At 41.4% G+C, this 22293-nt stretch overlaps 1 protein-coding gene across 1 annotated transcript in view; it reads left to right on the forward strand.

Moving 5' to 3' along the window:
• M6 (neuronal membrane glycoprotein M6) overlaps positions 1–22293 on the forward strand; it is a 203517-nt gene that overhangs the window by 157128 nt on the left and 24096 nt on the right. Inside the window, exons 2-3 of the mRNA XM_080271730.1 lie at positions 9977–10136; positions 21314–21328. Coding sequence (XP_080127856.1) covers positions 9977–10136; positions 21314–21328 — 175 coding nt within the window. The remainder of the gene's footprint in view (positions 1–9976; positions 10137–21313; positions 21329–22293) is intronic.

Here is a 22293-nt window from a genome sequence, read left to right on the forward strand (position 1 = left end):
ACCTCTCACGGTACATTCCCAGCCCACTGTTTCTTGTGTTGGATCCCTTGCCAACGGTGGTGGTTGGTTGTTTGGCCTTGTGCTCCTCTCTATTAAGATATCGTTTTTAAGATACCTGTGTGGGTGTGGGTGGGTGGGTGTGTGTATTAAATATGGTAGTTAGTTTGGTTGGTTGGTTGGTTGCAAGCTTGTGTAGTCCTTGGGAATGACATGGTAGGGCAGTGTGTGTGTGTGTGTGTGTGTGTGTGTGTGTGTGTGTGTGTGTGTGTGTGTGTGTGTGTGTGTGTTGCAAACTTATATCGTCCTTGAGAATAACTGTGAGAATGATGCTGTGTGTGTGTGTGTGTGTGTGTGTGTGTGTGTGTGTGTGTGTGTGTGTGTGTGTGTGTGTTGGAAGCGTGTAATCCTTGAGAATAACTGTGAAGCTGATGCAATGTGTTTTGTTTGTTTGGGTATAAATATATTTAATTATTATTATTATTATTAAAGACGTTATCTGTTTGTGTGAATCTCTTTTCCCCCAGCCTTTTCCCATCCCACCATGGTATCAGTGTCAGATGGTGTTAGGCTGATGATAATGAGGAGAATATGCAGGAGTCCTCATTTTTAATTGAAGTACAGAGTGGTCTGTAACGCTCCTTTCCCAATACCCCGGGCGATTTCGCGTATGTTACGGGCACGGCTCAGGCAGCGTTACCAGTGTCAACCCTCCTTTATTCGTTTTCTACTCTCACTGCCACACCCACACCCACACCAGCAGACTGAGCCGTTCTTGTATAGGTTGGTTTCTGGTGGGGCGCTATTTATGAACCACCCTTATATATAACTTACCTTTTATATATATATATATATATATATATATATATATATATATATATAGTCTGGGAACGTCTTAATTCTCACTTTCTCCAGACGATTTGGTTCCACTTAAGACAGATTGGAAATTGAAAGTTAGCTATTGTGTTTTATTAAACATTTTTGGCTACTTGGACCTCTCCTAAATGGAATAAAATCGTCTGATAACAGCCAGAATGTGTGTGTGTGTGTGTGTGTGTGTGTGTGTGTGTGTGTGTGTATTAATACGGTACACCTTATTGTCTGTCCTTGTTGATATTAAAGGTGATAGAGTACAGTATTCGTGGGCTGTTTTGCGAAATCTTTTACATCACTTTTTTTCTTGTATAGCCGGGAACTTACACCCTTGTTTATTTATTTTTTTATTTAGTCATTTATTTTAACGGAGGCGTCTTCTGGTTTATTCTTGCTGCTACCCGACGATTTTATTGAGCTTAAGAGAGTTCCCAGCAGTTCGAAGTCCGTCTTAGTCCCCGTTCACACATACACGGTACACCTTACGGATGACCCCGATAAGGCCTACCAGGGTCCTCCGGGGTCTTCCGTAAGTCCACTGGGAGAGGTACCGGGGACATCCGTAGCCATCTGTGATCATCCATCGTCAACCGTAGAAATGCAAACATGTTTGAAATTTTCTACGGTGAGCAACGGTAAACCTGCTGTCGTAGGACCACCGTGGGCCACCGTCGTTAACCATAGGCCACCGTAGGTCTTCCGGGGCCTTTCGTCGTCAACCGTTGTGCTTCCTTGTGACTTTCTTCTGCCTGTTCTTCTGCTTCACATATAAATACATATAAATCGTGAAATATTGCTGATTTTGTATATTGCATGTGAGTTTTTTTCTTTTTTTTTTTTTTTTTAGAAATGCATGTTTAATAAATTGTTCATACTTGTTTCTGGTTAGAACTTAATATAAATGGGTTTATACCTTTCATATCTTGTCTTGCTGCCATGGGACGCTTCCTGCAGGTGAATTAACATATTCCATCGGGTACTGTCGCTGCAGCTTGGCGTTTCTTGTGGCGTTCCTGATGACACTGTTGCCCAAATCTACGAGACTGCCATTGTCCCTATATGAACCAGGAACCATCTTATGTGTCACTGGGTCTCCTTGATCAACCATGGTATTGTGTTATGTGGGATATCTCGGCTACATCAGGTTGTGGAGGCAGCAACAAGCCGAAACAATGGCATCCACTCTCTTTGGAGATTGTGGCAGAGTGGTCAGCAGACAACGAAAAAAAAAAAAATGTATTTTGTGAGTTCGTTGCATGCACAAATATATTGAGAAAATGGCAGAAATGTGAAATGTTTGCTCGATATACTTACCTGGCAACCAGAATGCCAAAGGCGTTCTCGACAACACGCCTGGCTCTTGGTAACCCATAGTTGAAGATCCTCTCTTGGTTGGTCATGTTCCTTTGGGGTAGTGGCTTCATCGCCAGGTCTTCAGAGGGAAGGCATCGACTCCAGCGATGAAGTATGGCATGGGTCTATCGTCGTTGAGTAGATCAGCTTCAGGTAGTCCAGTGCTTCCATCTTCCAAGGTTTCTTTAAGCTCTGTGTTGAAAAACACTTCCCCATCAGATCCAGTACCACTAGCTCCAATGTCCTCATAAAGAAATTTGTAGTCTGTATCTGCCAAAGCCATCAGCATAATGAAATGAAACCCTTTATAGTTGAAGAGAGCCACCATTCGTAGGACATCTGATGGCTATGTGCTTGCCATCAAGAACTCCAACACAATGAGGAAAGTTCCATCTTGGAGCAAACTCGTCAGCCACTTTTTTTTCACTCTTCAGGTGCTGTAGGACAGGAGAGAACTTCCTCAGCATATTCGTGAATGATGGCCTCACAAACTTCAGGGATGAGGATACAAATGGTTTGACGGCCACTCTAAAACCATGCTGAAGTGGCCTGTAGCTGTTTTCTGTGGCCAGGTAACAGAAGGTGATGTCAAGCTTCAGTCCTGGTTCTAAAGCTTTCCTCCAGAAAGTGTCTTCTTTTTCAATCTTGGGTTCCACTTTAGCAAGGAACTCTTGAAACATGTCAGGGTCCGGTCTTTTGAAGTTTTTGACATCTTCAGCCCTAAGTTCGTTCATCAACTTTTCATTTTGGCCCAAAAGTGGTCTCTGTATCCAAGGCCTGGTCCACATACGTCTCACTCTCCTCTTTTTTTTTTTTTTTTTTTTTCTCAATAGTAGTTCTGGCAGAATTAAGTCTCTTTTAATGCAGGCTTGCTTGACTTCCAGCAGTCTTCTCTCCTGCTCAGAAATATGCATTTTTCGTGGTAATGAGGTATGCTTTCTATGAAGGTAGAAGACAGAATGAGCTGTGCAAGTTTCGTTGGTTCGTTTACAGATTCCCTGCACCTATAGTGCAGGCCGAGCCATACATTAGCTCGGTCAGTGGGGTATGGACTGATTAAAAAATAGTAAGGGGGGAGGACAGGACCTGGGGATTGCCCAGCACACACGCCCTGTCTCCTGACTGGCTTTGTGGTGTGTAAGCAGGCGCGTCCTTTTATACCCCCCCCTAGCCAGCAAAAATGGCTGTGGACCGTAGCGGCATCGTGAGCATCCGTACACACCGTGGGTAATCGTAGGTCCACCGTGACTCCGACGTAGTTTCCCCATGATCATCCGTGGCGCGACCGTCGTCTTCCGTCGCCAACCGTCGCCTTTTCGGGGACAATCATGAGCTCTTCCGTCGCATTCCGTAGCGTTACCTTGGTGTTCCGTAGGTCCACCGTAACTCCATCGTCGTTAACCGTAGGTTAATCGTAGAGGCACCATAGTGGATGACGTCACAGCTTCATGGTCACAGAGAGGACTACGGATGGCCAAGGTACGACCTCTATAGCGTGTACCGTGTATGTGTGAACGGGATATTGGGCTTAATTAAAACGATAGATGGCAAAGAGAGAGAGAGAATAAGAAAGAAAAGGATAAAAATACGAGATCTTCGGAGTGAAGGTGTTGCCCAGAATGTGCACTGTTGTATTGTTGATCCAAGGTGACCATGGACATGACAGTGACGAGAGTGCTGGTGGTGATGACAAAATATGGTGGTGGTGGTGGTGACAGGATGTAATGGTGGTGGTGGTGACAGGATGTAGTGGTGGTGGTGGTGACAGGATGTAGTAGTGGTAGTGGTGGCAGGATGTAGTGTTGGTGGTGGCGACAGGATGTAGTAGTGGTGGTGGTGACAGTATGTAGTGGTTGTGGTGGTGACAGAATGTGGTGGTGGTGGTTGTGGTAGTGACAGGATGTAGTGGTGGTGGTGGTGGCAGTGGTGGTGGTGACAGGACGTGCTGTGCGTAGGGGTGTTGGTGCTGGTGGTGGCAGTGGTGGTGGTGACAGGACGTGCTGTGCGTAGGGGTGGTGGTGCTGGTGGTGGCAGTGGTGGTGGTGACAGGACGTGCTGTGCGTAGGGGTGGTGGTGCTGGTGGTGGCAGTGGTGGTGGTGACAGGACGTGCTGTGCGTAGGGGTGGTGGTGCTGGTGGTGGCAACAGAATGTGGTGGTTGTAGTTGTGGTAGTGACAGGATGCGCTGCGGGTGGGTTGGGGTGGTGACAGGATGTAGGGGTGGTGGTGCTGGTGGTGGTAACAAAATGTGGTGGTGGTGGTGGTGGTGGTGGTGAAAGGATGTAGTGATGGTGACAGGATGTGGTGGGGATGGTAGTGACAGGATGTGGTGGGGATGGTAGTAACAGGATGTTGTGGTGGTGGTGGTGACAGGATGTAGTGGTGTTGGTGGTGGTGCAGGATGTGGTGGGGGTGGTGATGAAAATGTAGTGGTGGTGGCGAGTGTAGTGATGGGGATGGTGGTGACAGGATGTGGCTTTGGTGATGGTGGTGGTGACAGGATTGTGGTGGTGGTGGTGGTGGAGGTAGTGGGGATGACGTTAGGATGAGGTGAGAGTGGGGGTGGGGTGACGATGGAATGTGGTGGTGGTGGTGGTGGTGGTGGGGATGACGATAGGATGTGGTGGTGATGATGATAGTAAGATGTAGCGTCTCCGTTTCCTGTGTATTCATATTGGACTAAAGAGATAGTGTCACGTTAAATGTCGATAGTGTATCTGTATTATTTATATAGCCATTGTACGATATGAACAGGAGTAGGCAAGTGTTTTTAACTTTATTATAATAGTCGTCAGGTATCGATTCGAAAACGTGTGAGCACATGTAAAAAAAGAAAAAAGAAGGGCTTACCAGCATTATAGATGAAACATATATTCTCAGTGAAGTGGCGTTTCGTTGACAGTTCAGGCAAGTGCAAATGAGTTGCAGGTAAATACTGACAATATGGAGGGAACCCAGGAACAACTTAAATTCCCTGTTGTTAGCGAATTAATAAAACAAAATATGGAGCGAATGAAAGAAAATATGGAACCTATTATGAACGTGGTAAGCTCATCGGATTAGCAGAGAACACGGGAACTATTATGTGGAGGGTGACTATGGTATCGTGGCTCAGAGTGGCGCGAGATGAGTTGTTGCGAGGCGTGGTGGCTACGGATGAGGGTGGTGTGTGACTGCGGTTTCTGCTGCTACTACTGCTGCTGTTGCTGCTGTTGTGGGGGTATGTCTGGCCGCCCTACACACACGACACCTGTCTTACTCTGAATTTCTCCCTCTATTCTCCTACTACTATCTCCAGTCCCTAATTTTTCATGCGCTTTATCCTTCCCTTCTGCTTGTGTTATCTCTAATCCCTGTTTATTTCGTGCTTAGTCTCTCACGCAGGTTTTTCCCTCTCTACAATTTTCTTAGTTCTTTTCCTGGTTCTTGTTATATCCTGTAGCGATTTGTTTTCCTTTCTTCCCACTCTCCATATCCCTGTTTTCTCTCACACACTGTCTTGCTCCAATTTTCCCAACTTCTTTCCTATCCTGTAGCTTACTACTGTCTCCCATCCCAAATGTATGTTTTCCCACACTGTCTGAGTTGGTAATTCCCCCGTCTGCCTTGTTCTTGCTGTATCCTGTCTTGAATCATAATTGTTTCCTACTTTCTCTCAACATTTTTTTTCTCCCACTCATTCTTAGCTGAGAATTTCCCCATCCTTGTGGCTTGTTATCGATATTTCCTTTTCCGTTTTCATCTTACTCGCCGTTCCTGTTATCTCCTCTGTTTCTAATTGTTTTCCTGCTCTTACTCGCTCCCATCTCATTTTTTTTTTTCTTCCATATGCCTTTTTCCGCCATATTTCTTCTTAGTTCTTATTCTTTTTTCTTTCTTCCCTGTACCTATTCCTTTTTTCTGGATTTCTTTCCCTGATAGCACTTTTCCCGTCCCTCTTCATATTCCTTCCTTTTCCTTATTTTTACACGCATTCTGATTTCCTCCTTCCGTTTTTTTTTTTTTTTTTTTTTTTTTTTCATACCCTACTTTCCCGACCTTGATTTTACTCCTTCTGCTCCCTTATTGTTTACGTCCTTATTATTTTTCTCTCCCACATGACCAAGTAACTGACTAATGATTTTTCTCCTTCATGGTCTTCACTGACTGTCTTGCTCGTTCTCATTCAGTTACCCTTTATTTATCTTTATGTATTTATTTTTATTTATGTTGTGCTTTTCTCACTTCCCGTTTGTCCAGTCACGTTTTCATTTTCTAACATGCTGTCCTCTCCGTTATGCGACCTCTTCATACTTATAGACCTTATGTCATTGACAGGCTGATCTTCTCCCGTCTCCTTCTTCCTTGTTTCTGCGTTTATAATTTTGTATTCAAACTCTCTCTCTCTCTCTCTCTCTCTCTCTCTCTCTCTCTCTCTCTCTCCGCACCTTCCACATTTTCCATAATTTTACTCGTATTTTTCTGTTCACTCTTACCTGCCCCTCCTGCACAGGGAATCTCCCTCCCGTCCTCTCCCCCATTCGTTCTCAGTGCCCCACGGATTTTTTTTTTTTTTTTTTTTTTTTTTTTTTTTTTATAAGTTGTCCTTCCCTTTCTCTTGGTTACGTCACCGCTATTCACCTCCCACTCTGATACTACTCCTTCCCCCCTCACCCTCTGCTAGTCTTGCAACAATCACACTCTCCGCCTTTCCCCAAATATTCAACTTCTCCCTCCCTCTCTCCTTTGTAGTAGCTCCTTCTTTCTTTCTGTGCTCTCCTCTCTTCCTCATGGCCCCCCCTCCCCTCTTTCCCCCTTTCCTATCCTCTCTGACAATCCTCTAGCTCCCTCCCTATTCTCCTTGACAGTTTTGCTTATCTTCTATGACAATTTCCTTTTCCATATCTTTTCCACATTTCACTCATTCCCCTCCTCTTCCAATCTCTGACAGCTCTCCCCCTTCCCCGCCTTCTGACAGATATCCCCCCCCCCATTCATCATCCTCTCCTCTACCAATCTCTGACAACTCTCCCCTTTCCCCACCTTCTGACAGATATCCCCTTCCCCATTCATCATCTGTGACACCTTTCATGGCGTCCCCTTCTTGTTTGGCAAATTCACTCTTTCAGTTCAGGAAACTTGCCTCCCCACCCCTCCTCCATCAGTCCGGGAAGTTCCCTCTCCCCCACCATCTCCTTCTCTTCTCGTACAACCTCTGTCTCTTCTCCAAGGATAGACAGATCATGCCCAGGCAGCATATTTCCCCTCCCCTCTCCTCCCCATCCTCCACCTATTACTCCCCTTCTACTTCAAGTCACCTCCCACCTCCCCGCTTACCACTATCATCATCTTCCTGTCCTTTATCCTCTTCCCGACCAACCATTCCCTTCCCTCTATACCCCTCCCCCTTTCACTTCATTTACTACTCCCTTCCCCTTCCTTCACCCCCATCTACTTTTCCCCTTTTCTCTTTGCCCTCTCTCACCAACTCCCCCTCCCTCTTCTTTCTGACTGCAACTTGATAACATTCTTTCCTTTTTCTGTTTCCCTAGGTTTTCTCCTTCATGAATCCCTTTGTTCTCAGTTCTTTGTTTTTCTTTTGTCCTTCTCTCCCAGTTGTACAGCATCAGTTTTCTAGCACTGTACATAATCAGTTTCGTAATTTATTTTCCTCGTGTCATTTGCCTTTTTGTTATTTGTTTCATCTCAAAGCATATATCCATTTCTTTGCTCTGATACCTCCTTTTCTCATTCTTTACATCTTTCAGTTCATCTATGCAAGTCTCCTCTTCAGTGCATATTTGAAACATCCCCAGAGAAGCAGTATGTAGCAGCAAAGTAGCAGTTAGCATTTAATTTGGGGCTACCAGTGTCACATGCATCAAGTTCATAAATGCATAGGGTACCCTACAGTTTATGCAAATAATACCTAATATTATATCCTAGAGAAAAAAAAAAATGAAGGGAGATTCATTTTGTTCATTGAGCACTCAGTCATGTACAAGTAAACCCTGTCCTTTAAAAAAAAAAAAAAAAAAAAAAAAAAAAAAAAAAAAAGTACAGGGTACTTTGTGCACAGGGCCACAGCCACCAAGTTTGTGCATGTGAAAAGTACCCAATGCACATTGAACCCTTTACCACATCTCAGGCCTTTGAGCATATAATGCCAAATGGGTTGTTTCCCGTGATAAACAAAGGGACAATTTTGTGTATATACAGAAATGAGATTGCCCCTCTGTATATCAGGAGATCACCTGTTTAGTATCACAATATGTGCCCAAATATCCATGATGGCTTATATTGTAGGGTACCTTGTGTTTGGGGTATTTTGTGGATACACAGTCGTAGTTCATGTGACACCAGTAAGATTTTTTCTTTTTATGTGCTGTAGTCCAGACTTATGTAACTACTGCAAAAGAACACTAGTTTTTAGCCCAGAATAGTTTTGCGGTGCAGATTCTCCTGTTGCTGTCAGTTTTCTACTATTCATGAAGCATTATGCAATTATTGGCCACACTAGGCCAGGCCTACATGTACTGTATTGTAGATGTTAGTTGCTGCAGCACCATATATGCTCTACTGAGAGGCTTCTGCTTGTTGCCTTCATTATCAGGGAAGTAAAGAGGCTGCTGCTTAATTGAATATGTAGTGACATGTTGTCTTGTTAAGCTCATGTGACAGAGATTCAGCATAGAATAGTGATCTTCAGTCCTGGTATACAGTATTTGGAGATTAGCTATTTTCCAATTTTCTCAGCATCCGTGTATTCCTGCCGTTACTCTAAATGTAGGTAAGGTAGTTACAAGAGTTTATTAGGTCAACACGATAATGGACATTATTATTATTATTATTATTTTTTTTTTGTGCATTGTGCAGAGCATTGAAAGTTTTCAATATCTTACAGGAAATAGAAATTCCTGATATGTTTATTGGGTCAAAATCTTTGTGGTATGTTTGGTTGCTGGCATGTATTTTTAGGAACAGTGCATAGTTAGTAAATTAAAAGCAGGTGTTTGTGCCCTGAGACAGATCAGTTATGCAGCCAGCCTGTTTGGCTACTTTTTCCATAGGCCATTATTGTACTAGAGTTTTCCTGGCAGATATACTTTTCCATGTAGGCATAAAGTATAATGATATTGGTGCAAGAGCTTAATGTTGTCTGCTAACTAGTGCATTTTAGAAAAGGTTTTAAAAATATTATCATTATCATATCTTTGACTGACATTGGATCATGTGTAATGTGAATGTTGTTATTAGTACTGTATGCATTACACCTAAGTTTAAGTTAATGTATAAGATAGTGAGATAACATTTCTGGACCCATTCATGTATTCAGACTGAGGATAAAACTGATGAACTTAAGAAAGTAATATACTTGGAATACCTGTATATCTTCATCTAAAATACTAAGCCTGTAGAGTTGTGCTTCCAGAGTTGCTCATTCTAGTCATAGTGTTTTGCTGTCATCTTGAAATTTCTTCATGTCTTATGCCAGTATATACAGTCCTCATTCAAAGGATGGTTTTCTAAGGTATCACAACTGTTTACCAGCAACTGCAACTGTAAATTGTGAGAAACAGGCAAATTGTCTTCTTAAGTAACAATGAGACTTTTACTAGCAGCAATTTTTCTGTCTTTATTGAGGTCAGGTAATACAAAAGAACTGTAAAAAAAAAAGAAAGAAAATAGGCAGTTTAAAGGGAAGACTTCACTATATACCACATTTCTGCATTGGCTTACGTTTTACCTAGCATTAATCTGTCATTCCCTGGCAGGTCGCAAGTGCCGTGACTGCATGACGCGGGTGCCGTATGCCACTTTAATTGCTACAGTGATGTGCTGTGTTGGCGTTGGAGTCTTCTGTGGCACCATGTACAGGGGCACCACGCTTACGCTTAGACTCTTCGAAGATGTCTTTAAACTACACATCAAATGGTGAGTGGGGGGGAGGTGAGCAGGAGGGGAGGGGAGGGGAGGGGAGGAAATGTAAAGGATGATGTGGCAGAGTGAGGAGGAGGGGGAAGAGAAAATAAGCTGAGGAAAATAAAATACATAGGGTTCTTTGGACAGACAGTGTGAAGGTGAACAGTAAATGAGTTAGAGAAGAGGAAAGAGTAAGCTGAAGAGAGGGAAATGTACAGCTTAAGGTGGAAGGTGAGCAGGAGAGGATTAAGAGGGAGAGGAGAGAATAGGGTAAATGGAGGGAAGGAAATATGACAGGTGAGGAGGGGAACTGGAGGTGGAGAGAGTAAGTGAAGAGTGAGCTGAAGAGACAATGGGAGGTTTAAGGGGAGACATATAGGATAGAAGAGGGAGAGAAGGGGTAGGCAGGAAGAAAGAGGAGCAGATGGGGCCTTGAGGTATGAGAGGCAAGCAGACATGAACTTGAAGCTAGAAGTGCCGCAAGAAGATATAGACAGCTTGAGAGAATAATAGAGGGGTATGGAGTTCAGTAAGATGTCTGTCAGGGGAAAGTAGAATATGGTTATGGAAGTGATAGAAATAAACTGTGTAGTAGAGACTGAAAATTAAGAAAGGAAACTAGAGAGAGATAAAAGGCAGAGGGAGCAGAGAAGAGGGTGTTGAACAGAGCAAGTACTTTAATGAATAAGTGCTACTTTTGAAAAGAAGGAATAGAAAACCTCAGGATATACAGGTAACTGAGAAGATTCCAAGCTTTGGATGGAAACTGAGGAATGGGAAGGGAAGAAGAATTTAGAGTGCCATATACTGTACAGTATTGGAGCAAAATTACAGGTTATATACTGCTTTCTGTTCACTTCTGTAGTGAGTGTTGAATAGAGCTAGTTCAGTGCTTACTGTACAGTATATTAACACTTTCATTCCAAGGATGTGTAATCTCTTATTAATACCAGACAATTTTACTTGGCTTTGGGATGATATCTTTTAGTGAAAGGGGTTAATGAAGGCTATATCTAACCCCCAGAGTCAATAAAGCCTACCCTGAGTTTTCTGTGGTTTTGAAGGTTTATTGAGGAAAATCCCAATCAACCCCTTTCAGGGTATGCAAGATATATTATGTATTGATTATGTAAAAACAGTACAAGATTTTATTTTTGGCATATGCTCATAAAAATTACCTAACACAAATAAAGTAATAAACTGTGCTTAATAGTATTGTCACAAGTGAGAGATATCTTTTGCTAATTACAAACTTTAAATACAAAATTGGAAAAGTATATATTTTTTTTAAATTATAGAACTATAATAGAATGTGGATGAGTATATTTTGTAGGGTAATTACATTGTAGGACAAATATGGATAATTTCATAGAGTTATATATGATCTGAATAAAAATTGTAAAATTATAGGCATGAAAGATAAAACTGTGCAGTAATTGCAGAATATAGTAATTTAATGAAGTAATAAAACAATAAGCATGGGAGGAAACACTGTGCAGTCAGTAGAGAATATAGTGGTTTGGGTACTGTGTTATTTTCTTTGGCAGTGATAGTGACACATTAGATCTAACTTGTTAGTGCAGATCTAACCTGTTAGGCCTAATAATTCATCTGCCTCTCCATGAGGCTGAGACGGGTACTGGTAATATTTCTTCATCCTCACCATTTCCATTTCTGCTTATCTTAAACTTACTCATTATGATATCCATAAATCTTGCAGTGATTATTAACATCACTATTTTCTTATTACAGTATAAGGAACCTGTCTAAGGCAATAAATGTTTAGGTTGAGATATGCTCCTACTTTCAAATATTTCTTACTGTCCTAAAAAAAAAAAAAAAAAAAACATTTTAAGAAGTACAGTAGTGGAAAGCACTCACAGTATCTCTCGAAGTGCAGAATGTATCATGACCTTTGTGAATACCGAGATAAAAAAAAAAACTATATGGTGATGCTAAAATCAAAATACTGTACAGTATATACTGTACTAGGTTATTGGATTAAAAAATAGAGATACTGTCATATCTACATTCTTCGGTATCATTGAGACCAAGGCAACACCAAAGTTTTTTTTTTTTTTTTTTTTTTTTTTTTTTTTTTTTACCCATAAGTGCTGAGAGGACTACCCATCTGTGCTAAGACATCTTTGTATGTGGCATGTGTTGAGAGTAATGCTGAACAATAATTAGGCCTGAGCAGTAAAGGAAGAGGATATTCATAGGCTCACACGTGTGGAAATGACTGTGATTGGATGGATGTTCAGCGCACCCTTGAATGCAAGGCCTGGAGGGGCTAGGACTATGATTGAAGAGTTGTGAGGAAAGATGGGACTGAAATGTAATGGTCTTGTGATGAGAAGGGGTGGATTCAGATGGTTTGGGCATGTGGAGAGGATGGAAGATGAGAGTTGGGTGAAGAAAGTGGGAAGTGTGGATGTAAGGGATGGGGTTGCAAGAGGCAGACTGAAAATGACTGGGGACAAGGTCATAGTGTGACTCAAGGGATAAGGGCCTGAATAGGGAGACTGCCGGAGATTGAGCAGTGTGGAGAGCCACCCTTAGGTGACCAAGAACAACACAGGCACACAAGTTGGAGCCATTATGAGTGATATGAAATGAGTGTTGCACTATACAGAATGATTACTGTAGTGTTTATGGCATGAAGGGATGAAAAGTTTGCACAATGAAGCGTCATAGTAATTGCTCTAGTGTTTTGTATCCATTTAGGGTATTACTGGCATTTGTTCTTTGCTATGCAAATTCTCTTGTGTTCTGGTGTGTGTTAATGGTGTATATTAATAGTGTACATACCTTGTTATAGTAATCCAAAAGGTAGATAAAAGTTAAGGTAATGAAACTTTCAAGCAGTGCATCATATATAAGCTGCTACTGGGAAGCCAGCCTTATCACAGAGATGGCGTGATGGTTGCAGTTTACTTCCAGTCCAAGAAAGCAGCAGAACAAACAGGGAAAAACAAAGCCAAAGAATGTAGAAACTGATATTTAGTCTGGAACTGTTCTGCTTGTAGGTTATCCATGTGAACCTGCAGTATTAATTTTGCACTCTCCATGTTCCTCTGTGTTATACATCCATCCATCAGATTTTCATAATGGTTCTGGCATTGTATGAAGCAAAGCATCTTAATTTGATTGTATAATGATTCATCTTTACAGTGTTATGTGAGTACGCAACATATGTATCACATACAATTGCAGTGTATTATATTGTACCTGATTTTATGTTTTCAGTGGTAGATTGTATATTATTAATGTTTTTCTGCAGCAGTACAGTGATAGTGTTGTAGTACTGTACATATTATGACTTCTGATTTAAACTTCAAAGCAAAGTAGTCAGTAGATTTTGTACTTGTATTATGATTACATGTAGTAAAAGTTCTCTGATCTGATATTTTATTATGGATTTCAGTAGGGCATTGAAATACTGTATAAGTATTGATTTCTATCCAAATATTTGTACCGGATTTTAAACTGATGCCAGTAATGAGGCTTATTGTTATAGATGCAGTACAGTATATGAATATTCCAGTATACTATAATTTGTTTTGTGGATCTCCATAACCTTTTGCTCATACCCAGTCAAATAGCTGGATGACATTGATGTGGCAATTCCTCATTAAATGTAATCTTTTTATGTTTTTTTTGTCATTAAGTCCACAGTAGATGATATCAAACTTACCTGTTAAAGTTCTGTTGCATCCTCTAAGACTGATTGACCAGTACATCCAAACTTACAATACCAGTTGTATGAAAAGTTTCATAAATATGCTTCAGGACCAACTTGCTTAGCCCCAGGCTCCTACGCTCCTCGTGGGGCAACACTGGATTAGATAATGAATGATGAATGTATTATTTTAACATACAAGTACTGTACTGTTATACTGCGCTGCACTTATAATGAGGACTTCCTATATGATGTGCCCCAGCAGATAAGTAAACCAAACTACTTGAGTTTTAAACTTTATGTGTGATGTGCCCTAACAAATAATTAACCAACTATTTGAGCTTAAATTGCAGTCTCCAAAATTATGGTCAGAGGACTTTATACTGCACTTGTTCCAATACATGACTGTCTCACATAGAGCATGCCAGTTGTATGTATGGTACAGTAGACACTCAACATATTGCTGTAAATGAGCAGCATTATTTTTTCTTACTCTGGGTTATGCTGAGCAATTCACCGATTTGAATTTGTACAGAAAATGCTAGCATTAACTAGTCCTTTGGTGTACTTAATTTGATGTAGTGCATCACTCCTTCAGATATTTATCCATACAAATAGACCCTCGCTATGACTGACTAAATGGGGGGAAGCCTGATCCAGTAAAGTCGATACTCCTTAATATTCGATGGTCTCCCCCTGAAGTGGGATTTCAAACACATACAGTGGGGTCTTCTAAATCTCGCAATCCTAAACAGCGGATTCATAATATGCGGCAGCATCATGCAACAGTTTGCAATATGAGTAACTTGTGGAAATTACATGAAATTCGCGAATGCAGCCTAAAAAGTGACGGTTTTCCGATGCCTCGTATAGTACGCACCAAAATACGCACCACCATTACCTCAAGCCCACACATCTAGCTGGGCATAAACCAATTGCAGTCAAGCATGGTAATTGCAAAACTAATCATATTCAAGCATAGCACTTACTGTATGCCAGTCACAGCGCTTCCCTCCCATGCCGAGCATGAAGGATGCAAGCGCTTGATATCTTGGCTCCCGCCACCTGGCTCTGTGCATTGTCTCCTCATTGTTGTCAGCATGTGGTTCTAGTGTGGTTTTTTACGATTTTTTTTTTTTTTTTCCGTGCTTCCTCCACCTGCCCAGTGTTATCAGGGCTGATCATAACCCTCCTAAGCCCACAACCTCTTCAAAATAGGGGAAAACGAAGCCAACGTTAACTTAAACTCAAAAGTGTGTTGTAATAAGGAGGATTGATGGCAGTGAGAAGAAAGCCAAAACCGCCCACCATTATGTGTTCAGTGAGGTAATTCTTTACCAAGCGGGCATGACAATTTCATCAATATTATAACAAATTCATTATCTCAAGTAATTTTGGTACATATGCAGTGCAGATAGTTATCTGTTGAATTATGACTGAAAGAAGTGAGTGGAAAAAAACAAAATATTGTATACCTATTTTGGGGTATTTAAGGAAGCAGGCAGGTCACCAGAGGCAGTGTTTACCGACAGTTTCTCCATCTGGCCTCGTTGTTTACTAACCACCGTTCCTACTAGATATGTCAGTGTATCGCACATTCTAAATCCTCATTTATAGCTGTCAGAGGTAAGTTTGTAGAAATACCCAATAGCTGTGGTAATCAAGGAATATTAACAAGTAAACTGTGAATGATTCATTTCAATAGAAAATATGGAAAGTTCGTGCCTGTTTGGTAAAGAATCTCAACAAATCGACGATTCTCATGACGAAACGGAGGTAGCTGAGGGTGATGACGACACCGCTTCTGTTGTCTCCACACTGGACTTTGAGGGGTTCCTGAGGGAGGTGGATGAGGAGAAAGTGGCGAAGAGGCGACATCTTGAAGTGGCATCACACTCACCTCATGCTGAGATGCCATAGTCCTCCTCAATCCTCGGAACCCCTCCCCTCTCCCTTGTCCATTCAAGCAGTGTCGTTAGTCAGAGTCAGGTAAGAATCTTGCAGTATTTTTCATTCCCTTTAAATATGCGTTACTTCCAGGTTGTTTGTGTTCATTGGTGACCAGTTTGATGTAGGTTTAGGGGTAAGGGGGGGCAACTTTTCTGAGAGGACAGACTCATAAATAATTTTCCCCATAAGATTAGTTATTTCTGACTCACAGAATTCTCAGATCGCGGTGTCTGCTTAGTCTCATAAAGCTGCGATTTAGGAAATTCCACTATATTGGAAAATAAATGAGTAAAGGAACAAATTCTGGTACAAAAAATGAAAACTATACCCATTACTTGGCCCATAGTTTCAGTTTCATGTCATAATTTTTTTTTTTTTTTTTGTGACTAGTAGAGTATTACTGCACTGTTGTCTCTTATCACAATTCAGCAGTCATGATGGGAAGAAGGCAATTTCAGGCCAGGTTGGATTAAAAAAAAAAAAAAAAAAGTAGGAAACTGTACCTGTATAAGTGGATGTACACTGCTCACATTGCCACTCTTCTTGCATGCTGTACACTGAGTTGACTGTCAAGCATCCTCACAGTCAGCAGTGGTTTCTTGTGGCTCTGGTGTCACATCTAGTGTAGTAAGTCCTGAGGTGCAGGGAGTTTAGGTCCTGGAAACACTACTGCTGGATCCTGAGGCAATGTGGAGGCTGGCTGAGGTTGTTGATGTTACAGACACTGTAGATGTCTCTGTCCTCTTGGTAGCAGAAGAGGACGCAGGCTTGAAAAATTGGGGGATCTTAGCCTGGATCTACCTTGGCTTCTGCAGCTGCATTAACTTCCACGTGGTGAGCTGCATGACATCATAATTTTGAGCCAGAGATCCTCCAATTTTGTCCACAATGGTCAGGATTGTGTCTGCAGCATAATTGCCAGCAGCTACAGACAGTCCAGGTTCCTCCTCCTCCTCCTCCTCCTCCTCCCTCTTCTTCTTCTTCTTCTTCTTCCTCTTCCTCTTTTCCAATGTCTTGTCTTGTAGTTCAGTAACAATCTCCTCTTCTGTCTGGTGATGGTAGCTGGGCACACCAGCATCCTTATCCAGCCAGTCTTGCAGCTCCTCCTCAGCAGGGTTCCCCTGCCCTACGGCTGCCAACTTTTCTTCAGTCCTCAGTGATGCAAACCCCTCAAAATCGTGCTATGGTGCTGGAGTCCTGGGATGTCTGAGGAGTCTGCACCACCTATTCTTGAGCATGGCATGTGGCACCTTCTTCCATGCCTGTGCTTAATTGAAGATGGCATCCTTGATGATGCTTTTCTTGAATTTGTGCTTTTTTTTTTTAAACCTCTGGTGTCCTCATAGTCAGATTGGTCCATCTCATCCTTAGTCACAGTGAATCACTGTTGCAGGTAGAGGTTTCTGCAGTGCTTCTTGGCACACTCTATAATTCCCTGGTCCATGGGCTGGATAAGGGCAGTTGTGTTGGCTGGCAGAACAAGGCCTTGATTCATCCATCCTTGCTGCAGAGTTTGCCCAAGGAATGATGGGCTGGTGCATTGTCCAACAGCAATACTGCCTTCATGTTATCAGGATTGATGCCATACCTTTTTTGGTGCTGCCTCACGGAAGGGTTGAAGCTGTAGTGGAACCAGTCATGAACGATATCCTTGGTAAACCGGGCAGACTAGTTAACATGGTACTCCACAGGAAGCTTGGTCGTGATGTCCTTGAGTGACCTAGGTTGCTTACTCTTGCCTATTATGTTTGTCTCTAGGTGATGAGATCCATCACCATTGGCACAGGGCAGAATGGAGAGGCGCTCCTACATTGTTTTCTGTGCTGGAGTGCTGCTAGTGTCTTTTGAAGCCTGTATATTTTGAGAAAGAGCATGCCAGAAGAGCCCACTTTCAACCACATTGTAGATTTGAAATTCAAGCAAGCCTTCCTCTTCCATCACCTTACAAAGATGCTGGATGTATGGCTCCACAGCACCAACATCAGCATTAAGCATCTCCCCAGTTATGGTTTTTTTAACAGTGTAATGGTGCATCCTGAACCCCCACAACCAGCCATCACTACAATTGAAATCTTCAATTCCATGGCGGGTAGCAAACCTTTGTGCTGCATGTTTGAAGTCCAGGCCATGCTCAGGGATGCCCTCAGCTCACTTCTGCATGTACCACTTATACACCATGTTGTCAAGTTTTTGTTGGGCAGCTTCCAGATCCTGAATGCATCCTTTCCCTTCCTCCCACCTTCCATGTTCTTCATTACCTCCTTTGCTTTGTCATTAGCCTTCACAATGTTGTGAAGGGTCAGCCTGTTAAAGCCACACTTGTGCAAGAAGTTGCCCCTGCTCATGCCCTTCATGTGGCCTCAATCACTTCCATCTTATTTGCGTTGGGCATAATCTTTTTCTTTGCTTTTTCAGAAGAGGAAGTGCTTGGAGATCCATTATAGGAAGCCATTTTTCACATTCACCATGGGAAAACATTTGGCACACTCGAGAGATGTGAAATATATATGTGGTGTTGTTGATGCAATGAAAGATGTAGCAAGACCGAGGCTGAACATGTGTGGCACAGTGTGTCCACAGACTCCAGTCTTGCCCAGGCCCACCAGAATTATCACCAGCACTTCCTGCGTGCACTCTCGAATCTAGCAGAAGTGGGTGGGAAAAACTGCCAGTAACATTGGTAACTACATTTTGAGTCACTCTCTGCATGCGAGGCAATCCAAGGGGGTTGAGTAATGCGTCCCATGCAATGGATAGAAAAGTAGAGTTGTGATTTAAGACAAAGGAAAACAACGATCTTACAACAACATGAGCTTTTAATTTCTCCCTTTATTTTTCAGTAATGCAGTGATATCACTTATTGCATGGGAGAAACAAATTGCGTGTGTTTAGGTATTGGATTTCCAGATGGTTGCATTTATTTACAACTCGTATGTTGTGCTTTTGATCGCTGTTAGGGTTCCTTGACCCAAGCCAACCCATGTTACCCATGTCCGATACCTGCCTGTCTCAACCTCATTGTTGTGTTGACTGTCATTGTCTCTAGAGGCACTTTTTTTTTCCCTGCTCCTCATTTCATCCCAGAACTCTGAGTGCATGGATCCAGACTTGGTTACAATGCCTAGGCACCCTGAATGTGCTAAGAGCACAGGAAAAGCATTTATTTCTTGGAAAAAGTAAAATTATTGGATGAAGTGGCATGTGATGCGGGAGCTTAATGCGAACGAGAGTAACATTCGAACCATTGAATAAAATGAGTCGGTTGTGTTTGGGGGAGACGGTGGCTTAATCGGTAGAGAGGTGGCCTGCAGACCTACTGGACCTCGGTTCATATCCCCTTTGGGGCAGGGAACAGTTTAAGGATTTGAATTTCATGAAATCAGACTTTACTGATCTACCAGAAGACCCGCCGACATGTAAAAATACCCCCGCTGATACCAATACACCAGATCTGAATGAGACAGCCCTAGCATGTATTCAATATGGATGGTGGGTGTTAGTGCTGAAGTGGTGACATGCAGGGAGGGGTATGGTATGTAGGAGGACTACTGGGCCATGAAAGCAGGCTGTGAAGCCTATGCCCAGAGTTGAACACCTTAAAAAAAAAAAAAAAAAAAAAAAAAAAAAAAAAAGGCTCTTTGTTGGAGAATGATGAAAAACTAAAGATATTAATGATGAGGGAGTACTAAAATTCATGTTTTCATGTTTAGTACAGTGAGTGTGAAAAGAATTTTGTGACTTTTTTTAATGAGCTGACAGCCTTGGGATAAGAAAACTTGGCTCTTTTCGGTATGGGAAGAGCCAGTGTGTTGGCATAAGAGGATAGATAATTATGCGAGTTCATTTCATGTCAATTACGCTATCATACAAATTATACTGCTTGGCTACTGCTTGGCTGACTTGTTTATTATTCAGGATTACTGTATTTGTGTTTGTCTATGAAGTCACGCCATGCTAACAATTTTAGTACTGTATATTTTTTCCTTAATTGCTGATGACTAGTGATACTTTCAAAAATAGTTTAACACTGATTTTTTTTTTTAATGAATAATTGCCCTGAAAGTAATCCTTGGTGAAATATGCGTGTTTGCTGGGTGGAAGTTTTTCACATGTTGATTAGGTTAGAATTTTTTGCCTCCGTGGTATTAGAGGCTTTCAAGGTTAGTCTTAGTGGCAATCCTAGGTGGTTGAAGTTATGCGGGGTATTGGGGAGCAAAACTTCCTGTTTAGTTTAGTTGGCAATATCTTATGTAAACAAACTGCCTCAGGTGTCTTAAGACAGACATACTGTATTTGTAATAACCTATCTTTATATATATTTTTTCAAGAAAAGTATGGGGCTCTCAGAACCTAGCCCCCTATTTTACATATAAATACAGGCCATCCTCATCATAATGATGGGGTGCATTTGGGAAAACCCATCATTGAGGCTGGGTATCGTTAATCAAGGACGTTATAACATAGAAAGTATAGCGATGCATTGGAGAGCCTTGGGATACCCCCCCCCCCAACTAAGTCCAAAACCCACCCAAATGAGTCCAAAAACAAGTTTCTAGTTCACCTAAACCCCCAAATAGCTTTAAAACAGGTTTACCTAATCCTGAAAGTAGTTTATAATTCATCTAAATCCAAAAATAATGCCTGAAAATCATCAAAAATAAGGCTGGAGAAAATCAAACTTACAGTAGTATACTGTACCCCAAAATGACAATGTTCACCCCACCAGTGACTAAAACACATTAATCTAAGTCTAAAAATAATTTATAAATCAACCTAAACACAAAATTTAAGTCTAAAATTTCATCAAAATCAGTTAAAAAAGAAACTCGGAAAAAATGCCCATCGGATAACAGGGGACTGGCCATTGATAGACGGGGAGGGGTGTTAATTTTTTTTTATATCGCAATGGCAGGGTATCGTATAGCGGTTGATCATATAGCAGGGTATTTCTGTACCTATATGCCACATTTTAGCATGAACTTGATACTGTATAGCACAAGGTTCAGCATGACTTATGTCGTGTTGTATGGAGACTGTACTGTGTATGTTAAAGCCGAAAAAGTGTCCGGTGGGACCAGAGCCATCTGGAAGGATCACATGATGTGCCCCATTTAACGGATGTTATCTGGTACAGTATATTCAACGGTTTGTCTGGGGCCCTTCAGAGTGTCTATTAAATCCAATCTTTGGCCTTTTGAGGTTTGTTAAAGCGAGGGTCTATTGTACTACAGTACTGAAATTTAAGTACAGTATGATACATAAGGCTTTTATTGAAAATTATAAAGGAAGTTACCATTTTTAAACACAGGGAGTAACTGGTGTATTATATCAGTATTAAATTCTGTTAAAGACATATCACCAAACTGTGTTTGTTATATATTTGAATTCCATATGTTTTGATGTTTAATCAGCATATGTTGTGTGTCTATAATCTTTTATTTGAAAAATTAATTACTAAATGTTGAAACAGAGTATACTTAGTATATACTCTGAGCTCCACTTAAGCCAGATATATTTTTTCTTTACTCCTGTTGGTATGTGGCCGCCACCTGAGCAGGGACCGAGAATACAGGTAACAATGTGTGACCTCAGCTGTAGTGACCTGCTGCCTGTTCTGCATCCCCTCTCACACACCATAGGCAGTCAACACGCTACAACACAGCAATCTGTGTCATGTGCTACCAGACTAATAACTATCAGGAAACACTTGTGAGAGATGCATCTTTGTATGTTTATGGTAAATTCATTTATTAAAATATTTAAAATATCAATTAAAATAGTGCACCTTTGTTGGTATTTTGTAGGTATATTGGTAATCATTGCTGTGATGCTGCAAAATATTTCCTGGTGGTTATCAGTAGAATATTTGATATAATATTTGAATATTCTTTACTACAGCAAACACATGGTATGCAGTACAATATATTTGTATTATCCCTATATATTTCTTACATTGCTGGCTCTGTATGATACCTCCCTGGCTGTTGAGTGTTACTAAACCTACTCTTGAACATTTATCCAGTGTATGAAAAAACTTTGACTAAAACAACTTCAGTAGTTATGTATTAGCAATAGTGTTATTTATTAGGGTGACATGTAGTTTGTTAGTGTAACAACATGTCACAGGTGGCTGATGCAAGCACTGTAGTTTGTTATAGTTCACTGGGAGAGTTCACAAATTTAGATGGGACATTTATTCAGATCATTGGTTCACTGTTCAGTTTTTAACACTGTACTGGTTTAGGTTTTCTTTGATTGTATTAGTGTAGGTACTGTATTGGTAGTCCTTTATGCATGCTAAAAATTTTGGGGTTGGGCTGCTTTAGGCAGTAACACATGCCATATTGTATGGTCACATGACTGATTATTCAACAGAATGTGACAAGAATTTACTCCTGTTTTTCCTGTGTGTGCATCTCTTCGCATAGGCATGATAGCCCATTTCTGAGGTCCAGCAGTCCTCCTACTGTTAGTGATTGTCCAGATGTTATCAGTACAAATTAAATTTGTTTTTATTTTATCCCTCCAGTTAGTACA

This window comes from Coenobita brevimanus, chromosome 47, assembly GCF_032717465.1.
Source record: "Coenobita brevimanus isolate Jiangsu-jjx chromosome 47, ASM3271746v2, whole genome shotgun sequence".
Classification (NCBI taxonomy): domain Eukaryota; kingdom Metazoa; phylum Arthropoda; class Malacostraca; order Decapoda; family Coenobitidae; genus Coenobita; species Coenobita brevimanus.